The sequence below is a fragment of the Electrona antarctica genome, assembly GCF_951216825.1.
Source record: "Electrona antarctica genome assembly, chromosome: 14".
NCBI lineage: Eukaryota > Metazoa > Chordata > Actinopteri > Myctophiformes > Myctophidae > Electrona > Electrona antarctica.
Window position 1 is genome coordinate 15,663,819 of NC_136795.1, and position 9,014 is coordinate 15,672,832.

The 9,014-nt window shown below is 40.9% G+C and overlaps 1 protein-coding gene across 1 annotated transcript; it reads right to left on the minus strand.

The window, feature by feature from the left end:
* Window positions 1–113: 113 nt before the first annotated feature.
* jpt2 (Jupiter microtubule associated homolog 2) lies at window positions 114–8,829 on the minus strand. Its single transcript, XM_079519490.1, has 5 exons — window positions 8,626–8,829; window positions 5,271–5,425; window positions 4,084–4,235; window positions 2,849–2,885; window positions 114–1,579 (listed from the first exon to the last, which is right to left on the minus strand). The coding sequence occupies exons 1-5, from the start codon at window positions 8,676–8,678 to the stop codon at window positions 1,290–1,292; spliced, it is 687 nt and encodes a 228-aa protein (XP_079375616.1). The 5' UTR covers window positions 8,679–8,829; the 3' UTR covers window positions 114–1,289.
* Window positions 8,830–9,014: the final 185 nt, after the last annotated feature.

A 9,014-nucleotide genomic window follows, 5' to 3' on the forward strand; every position in this document is an offset into this window, starting at 1 on the left:
TCCCAGGGAGCCAAAAAAAAAAGTAGTATCTTTTGGGTCTCAAGCTAACATTTAAACACCATAAATACAACTTCTTCTCAACTGTACCATTATAGTCACACACAAACTCAAGCTGCAAAATAACATTTTTATTGCAATACACAGGTTGTTTTTGTCCTTCTGCTGTGCTCATTGCCTGCCAGGCACATCGACACTCAAGGGAAAAGGCTGGCACTTGAATACCGTGAACATGTGCAGTAAATGAAGTACGTCTGTGAAAACAAAGTTTTGACACCTTATGTCGGCCATGCACTTTTCCAGAGTTCACTTGTGTTCAGCCGTTTTAATTTAAAACATAAACAGAGGCCTACCCTGAGCGAGGAGCATTTTCTCTCCAGAGCAAGCAATGACGACAGAGCAGAATACCCGCAAAATACATTCGGCCTCAACATGAAAATCAAAATTAAAATGCATTTTTTTGAGGAAACAGGCAACTTTGGAACTGGGCAATGTCGACCATCATGGTTTAAAAAGTTGGTGTTGCTCCTTGATCAGTGTTCTAACCTGACAGCAGGAAATCAAATTTAAAACTTGATAGCAACGGTGAAGTCAGTGAGAGTGATACTTCCATCATATGGCAAGGTATCCTTTGTCAACAATAAGCTTACCCAGAGCTTTTATTTGGCATAATCCCTTTGATGGTTATTCAATCAAATAAACATTTGGTTGCAAACATTACCATTGTATCAACTCTCTAAGGCATCTTAAAGCATTACATAGAGTGGTCTATCTACTCATCAGTATGACCTATGGAAATGAAGGTGACAAACATTTAACACAGGCCCACTTAAAAACGGAGTTGTGTCTGCCCATTGCCCAAGAACACTTAACAAGCCATTAATTTGTTTTATTTGACATAACAACCGTGCCTTCGACCAACATGGAACTTTTTGAAAAAGCTAAAAGAAACCGTAACCGTGAGATTGAATGACTGAACTATGTCAGTTTCAGTAATTAGATTGAAGATAGCCTGTTTGTTGATTGTACACATGATTGTTAAATGTTTCACAGAATGTAAAAGCTACAAACAAAGAGAGGGCCAAGGATTGGGGCAAAAAGTGCAAGAAGTTATGAACAACAGTCATAATCAGGAATTCACCATAAGAGGCTAACATTCCTGATCGTACAGTTGAAATAAATGGAGGGGAAAGGACAAATATAAAGTTGGAATGAGATAGGTTGAGTACGACAGCCGACAGGGAGAGGTGCACAGACAGAATTAAGGGAGGGAGTGTCATATGGGAGGGTGTTCAGTAGAATACAACACTAGACTTTCCTCCTGGGGGGTTGAGGACCCTGTTGTGAGAGCGAGGCCGGGGCCCCAAGTGGGGTTCGTGGTCCTTAAGGTCCTTACGGTCTTCAGCCTGAGTGGTGCTGAGTGGGGAGGACTCTGGCTTAGGACAGGCTGGGACTGGGGCAGGCTCCACCATGGCCAGGACTGGGGCTGGGGCAGGCTCTTCCTTGGCTGGTACTGGGGGCTCGGCAGGTGGGGAAACAGGCACTTCTTTTACCTCCACTTGGCTAACTGTGGCTTGGGGCACTTGAAGATACAAGAAGGTGTAAGTGAGGAATACTTGGATGAATTCAGAATTTGTATCAGTGTTCAAATCCTAAATAAGCAGTACTATTACTATTTATAATAATAATAATACTTATCTTGGCTGATGTGCACAACTTCTCTCTTTAAACAAATGATTTTGTGAAGTCTCAGAGAGAAAATATAGTATATTTAACTATGACAATTGAGTGCATGGATTCAACAAGAAACTCTGCAATGTATTCTCGAATCTAGTACCTTTTCCTTAAGTACAATTTATACTTGAAAAAGCTTATCTTAAAACACCCACTAGCAGCAAGGCTGTACTGCTCCTTACACCCACTGATGTTACTTTTGTAAGCTTGTTCTTTACATGTATGCGAGTGCCCTCTTGTGGTTATAACTGCACTGAACAGTTCTGACATAGCATGCATTATGTGCATAATTTTCTAGGCAAAATATAATAATTAAATAGAACGAGAAATATGCTTATTTGTAAGAACGTAATACCTGAGCTCAGTTTAAGGGTAAGACCACTTTTGTAGAGGTTTGATGTAAGTCCAAATGTGGACAAGAAATAAAAAATTGCTAATTCAAAATATGCTCCTCATTGACTTACATTGTACGCTGAAACAGCTCTCAAAGCCACTCTTTTAGTATGTAAACAAACAAAGTTGATTCAGACAATATAGAGCATCACAAAACCTCATGCTGTTTTATTTTTTTATAAAAATGTTAGCTTCCTGTTGATTTTGCCATTTTTATTAGGAAGAAAACTCAGACTGGCTTTGTGGATCTGGATCCAGATCTTACAATTTAGGCATTTAGCAGACACTTAATCCAGAGAGATTTACAGTAAGCAGGAACAGAAGACATGGTAATACAGCAAATACATAAAGATCTTCAAATAGTAAAAACAGGACGTTAATTATTTTTTTAATAAAAAATAAAACAGCATGAGTTTGTGATGCTCCGAGTCTATATTGTCTGAATCAACTTTGTGTTTGTATACATACTAAAAGAGTGAGGTTTGAGAGCTGTTTCAGTGTACAATGTAAGTCAATGAGGAGCATATTTTGATTTATCAATTTCTAAAAAGAAAATTGAGCAATTATTTTTGATTTCTTGTCCACATTTGGAGTTACATCATTGCAAGCCCACAACCCAAAGCTCTACAAAAGTGGTCTAACCCTTTAACATGTGTGATGTAATGTGCTGATCTGGACAGAGCTGACAGACACAAATTAAAAAGTAGAATATAGAAAAACTCACCTGGTGGTTCAGGCTCAGCAACCACACTTATGTTTTCCTATAAAATAAAATGTAAGAAAACAAGTTGCTTAACATGCATTTCTTAATTTGTCAAACCAGAATAACAGAATAACTATGACCAATTATGGTCAGCATATACTCCACTGAATTAGATTTCCAATTTTGTCTGGGTACCGTCATCCCTTCGATTTATTATTTGAATTATTCACTCTAAAATATTAAATATGGTAAATAAGGTAAAGAATCACACCCGTGTGAACTGAGTGGTGTAAGGTCTTATATAGACTGATCAGCTGTGGTCTGACATAATGTCTGACGTAATGAAATCACACCTGTGTGAACTGGGTGACCATAGCAACCATGCTCATTTTTTGGTACGAACAGACAGACACGTAAACTAACAAAGCCAGTTGTAGGAGTGGTTTACACCACTCAAAAAATAAACTTGCTAAATATTTTGGGGGATAACTACATAGAAGGCTGAGAGCAGGCTAAACATAATGCACATGACACCAGTACTACACACAGCTCAGGAGCTTGTGCATGATATTCTATTTACACATCAGTGTACATGGTAATGTTGACTAATGGAGTAGACTAGAGTAGAACCACCTGAAGAACAGACGCCGCATGCGTGTGTGTGGGGGACTAGGTATGGGCGATCCTCTATTTTCATACCATGATTTGTGGCCATTAAACATCCATGTAACCCGAACAGATCACCAGGGGTGGTGGGTGTAGGACCAGTGGGGGTGTCATAGGTAAAGCTGTCAACGTTTCGATCACTAGGATCTTCTTCAGGAATCCTGAAGATCCTAGTGATTGAAACATTGCATCTTTTGATAAATCAGTGGAGCCGAGTATTACCAGTGCTGCGGACTCTATTATTTTCTCCTGTATTGCTGTTTGTCAGGCACCTGAGCTAGAGTGGATGTGCATGCACCATCACCTTTATAGGTAAAGCTGTACCACGCACATGGTTAGTACAATTACGAGACTCTGGGTTGCAGACGTTATTGCACGTGTTTTGAGACAGAGTTGGACCTGTGGCTTGCAGGGACAGAGATGTATTTGAGACTTGGAATGAACATGTTCTTTAAAGAATTTAATATATTAAAGATAATTGAGTAAATAAGCACTGGGATCCAGGAACACTAAGCATAGCCCTTAAATGACAGAAATTTACCTAGTGTAAGAATAGACACTAATGTACTCGCAGTAAAGCTTTTCCTAACCTTTGGCTTGTTGGGGTGGCCTCGGACTGGGCTTTTTTCAGGGGTGTGCTCTGGTCCCCCGAAAATGTTGCTGGATGGTCCTCCAGGAGGTACAGGTTTCTGTGGCTGAGCTGGAGTGTAAGGATCCCCAAATATTCCACTACTCTTCCCACCTATAGCATTAAAAACAAAATGTTTTATTTTTCATGTTATTTTGCAGGTGGGGTGTTAAGACTATCCATTACTGTATTTGTCAGAGGGTGTGTATCAGAGTTGAATCTTCCTGTATTGGAATCATTATTGACATTCACATTAAGGCTAAATTGTACTTTGTTGCACAACGACGACGACGTATATTCAACTGGAAAAGGTTCATGTGGTGCTTGATAAAGAGACTGCCATTATGGATGGGTGTTTGGGCATGTCTTGTAAGTTTGTACACTTGGAAGTGTTGTGTGCCATACAGAGTCGATGTTGTTGACAGAGACAGAGTTGACAGAGACAAGCTTGTTCATTTATCATTACATAATATTAATACATGTCAAGTTAATTTCACGGACACTGGATCAGATAAACCTGGTCTATCAGCTGCTGGGGTCATGCTTTGTAAACAATCCACAGTGCATGCAGCATTGCAGCGCTACGTGAAGTCGAGTTTGTTTTATCCTTTTAGCCTAGATTTGAGGGGCGCTAGCCCCTCTTATATACAGCTTTTTGTCCTAACTCGTATCACATTTGCCATTGACAATGAAAGGAGAATTTACGTCATGTGTCTGAGCAAATCGGCTTTTTGTGCCAACAAACATTGACAATGTCTGAGCAAATCAACATGTTACGTCATGATGGACGATAAGAGTGCCCCTCACTTCACATAGGTGTGATTTTTATTGTCTCCACCAGGCTGAAGGCATGGGGAGAGAGTATGTTTTACAATTAGTCTGTGTGTGTGTGCATTTTATAGGAGAAATACAGATGACATGGGGTATTTTTCCCATAGGGGATTTAGGTTCAAAATCAGCTAAGTTACCCTTTATTACAATGAGGCTGAGGATTAATGAGCGGTCCGTTAACATACAGACCTTCGAGGTCAAGATGGCAATGAGCAAATAATACTGAAGGGATCTTTGACAGCTTTCACACCCTGGTCATTGAGAGACCCTGATAAGCCTGCCTGTACTCCATTTGCCCAGACTCGCAAGAAGTCTAACCTGGGGGAATGGAGCGTCTGGGTCCTGCTTGGGGCTCTTCTGCTGGAGCAAAAATGGCGGAGGAGGCCGTCTTATTGGGCCTTCTTGATGGTGCGGCGTCTTCCTCATAACCACCAAACAGGTTACTGGAGGCACCTCCTGGAGGCCGCAACACTCTATAGACAAATGAATCAAAATACTGTTTCAAAAGTTGTCATCTATACCCGTCACGTTAGCTCCAGCATTTAGCCAAGGTTAGTAACCTGGCCAAAAGCGTTAACTGATGTAAATAGGTTTTCAATGAAATTGGTCCCAGGACCCAGGGGTGGTCTTTTACATGGGTCCCAGGGACATTTTATGAGTCCCACTTCAACGTTAGTCATATTTTGCCTTTTTTTTGTGTTACAAATTGCATTTAACTCCCATTTCGGTTATATGAATGTAGAAAATGTATCTGAAATAAATAAATACAATTCCCAATCTGACAACTTTAATATTTTCAAAGTATTATGCATTGCAAACAGAAAACACTTTGGCGGGGGTCCGTGTTAGTCCGCGTGGGGGTCTGTGAATACACTCAGTTACTAGTCTGTCACCCATTCAATCGGGTTTGCTCAGTGAACACGGCAGAGAGATGTCCACTGCTTCGCTGTGTTGCACTTATGCAGTTATGTACGCAGTTATGCTCAAAGAAGTGACCTTAAAGAATTTGGTCTATGGTCTGAGGCACCACCATTTAGATGAGTTGCGACAACTCTGTTCACTTCATGGGGCCACTCCAGCTTGTCAATCATTCTTGAGCACTACATGGGTTACGTGCCACTGACGGCACTTTCTCTCCAAAGATCTCTGGTCTGAGGCTGCGCAATTCAAGATGGCTGCGCCCATGTGTTATGATTATCATTTAGATCATGTTTCTACAACGATTTATACGTGGATTTCATTGTTTATATAACATAGGATGATGTGGATTCTGTACAGTATTGCGTTCCAGGAACCCCTGGGGGCGATATGATCGCGTCCTTTAGCAATCCATTGCGTCTATGGACGCAGAATGTAACATAGTACATTTTATGTGCGTGAGTGGAAGTAAGCATGCATGAGAGGAATGAAAACAATCAACCAAAAGCATTGCACTCAGAAGAATCAATTGCTTATATTTGATCTTTGGTTTATTTTTTATTGCACTGTAATTTTTAATTGTATCTATTTTTTGTATTATTTTGACAACAGAAATACACTGCCGAGGCAGTAACAAGAAACAAACAATTGCTTTATTTCAAGTTAGATGACTGATCTTACTCATACTCAACTAAAACAACAGAATGTACTCACAGCTCAACACTACTATGATGTCATATGATATTTTGTGAGACAGTGGAAAACATGACTGTGTTCTAATGAAAGGAGGATACTGGTCTGGATGACCAGTACCATCCTTCAGAAGATGCAGTGGCTCAGGAGTTAGAGTGGCCATCTTGGAATCTGAATGTTCGATACACGGATCCACTTGGCTGTGAGTGGAAGTGTCCTTGAGCAATACACTTAAGGAGATAGACAAGGGTCCAGTGTTTGTACACAGAAGTCAGTGAGGTTTCCAAACAGAATTCAAATCTAGCTCCACCCCCCCCCGTCATTCTATTGGCCGATCCAGTTCACTTCAGGCTATGGGGTTGCTGTTGGGCGGGACGCAATGGAGATTTGCGCTCGTATGGCTAAATATGACATTCAAAATGTTCTATCGATATCTTAGTTACAATGAAATTGAGTTGACACGCTTTTTTTACAGTAGCATAAGCACAATATCACACAAGCCTCGCAAATGAGGAAGTGGCGGAGGTAGAGACTCACTGGCTCTCAAATACCCCACTGCCAGCCACTACAGCATCATTCATGTGAACTACTGTCCAAAATTATTTGTTTCATCTGCCATCAGTTTGCAAATGCGTGTGTGCAATGTGAATGGGTGAATCATGTAATATAAGAGCTTTGGAGAAAGGAGCTAAAGAAATAGTCAATTTACCAGGAAAACCTAAACAAACACTAACTAAATAATTCCTTCTTAAGGTAGGCTTCAAAAATGGTCTACTGTGGTGCTCACTACTGCCACCCACGGTGCCCTTTGCTAAAGAAAACTAAACAATAACGGTCTGAGCAGTTTTTAAGTTGGGGCTATGCCAGAGGCTGAAATTATAGTTTCCCTGTCTAAAAATCTATTTGAAAGCAAGACTGTTAAAAGAGAGCTGTATTATTTGCATAGGAAAATGAGGGCAGTGAGAGGGACATGGAACAGGGACGTTGTGTTATGTGATCGACGCACCCGGCGAGGTTGTGTGATGATGTGATAATGCCTTGGGAGTGACAAAGCACGTCATGCTATATACACGGAGATTCTTTCAATGGATCGAGGAGCCTTTAGATTTGGCTTAAGTTCGTTAAAAATGCAAACAAAAAATGTCAAAAAGCCAATTTGAAAACACAATATTTAAAGAAACTGGAGCTTGGCCACAGCGCAGTCCCGAACTAGCACACAGCGGATCTCTCCGCGGGCAACGCCTGGTAGTAGTGGTGTGTCAAATGTGGTACCCCCATCAGAATCAGTTTCCCCATCGGTTCATCCCGTTCTGGTTTACATGTGAGAAAATTAAACACGTTGACTGATTTACCAATCGTTGAATTATAAAACGGTCGTCTAAATAAGCAGCTCTCAATTAACGTACAAACATTAGCATAAGATTTAGACAGACTCGTAAAGAATCGATCAAATACAACTACGAGTATAAATGTTAGGCTACGCCTAAATACGAGGTTCCACTGCGACAATTCTCGTTTATTAATACTCCCAACCAGTGAAGAATACATCGATACAATACAAAAATAAAAAAAAGTGCGCTATAAAATAAAATGCGTAAAAACTAATGGGGTAAGTGTTGACAGTAATTTTGTCAGAAAACTACATGGAAACTAACCTCGCCTCACCAGGCTTTCACATGGAAACAGATTCTGACGGGGCTGCCAAATGTCACAACACCCGTTCCGTAGAGGCTAAACTAGCTAGCCAACTAGCTAGCTTAGCTCGCCATAAAGCTCCAGTTGAACCTTGCCATACACGCACAGTCCAACCAGACCAGACATTATGGTAACACCAAACAAACCGTTGCAGAGGACGGGGTGTGAGGTTGCTGAAAGAACCCAGCGTTACACAAGCAACGAAACGTGGCCAAGGTAGAAACAAGCTAGCCGCTATGAGCTAAAACACAAGAATAGCTGGCAAAAAAGAGGCCGAGACTGTAAAACAACGCAACGCTGACTTGTTGTATCCTTCATAACTCCGTCGAGTGAAGTTACAGTGAACCCCGGGCTCAGTGTTTATTACCTCGAACTGGGCTTGTTGCTGTCCAGCCCCTGGAACATGTTCGTCGAAGTCATGGTGAATCGGTGATGATGATGGGTTTCGAGTCGGGTCTTTTTTGTTTTTTCGTGCCGTCAAAATGCAATAAGACGAACAACTTCCCTCCCCGGACCAGTGGTTTTAGCCGACTGCTGTGTGTGTGTGGACACAACCAGTGGTTTTTCATCTTCACAGTGTTGCCAGATTTGAAAGAAATAAGCAACCGGTCTAGAAATATCAGCTTTATTGTAACATCACAGTTTTAAGTGGGTGAAATTCGTTTTTGTGGGCTGATTGAAGTAATGTATTAACAGTTTGCATTGTACATTTCAAGTACAACTCAATACAAAAACTGTTAACTGTGGTTTGTGGAC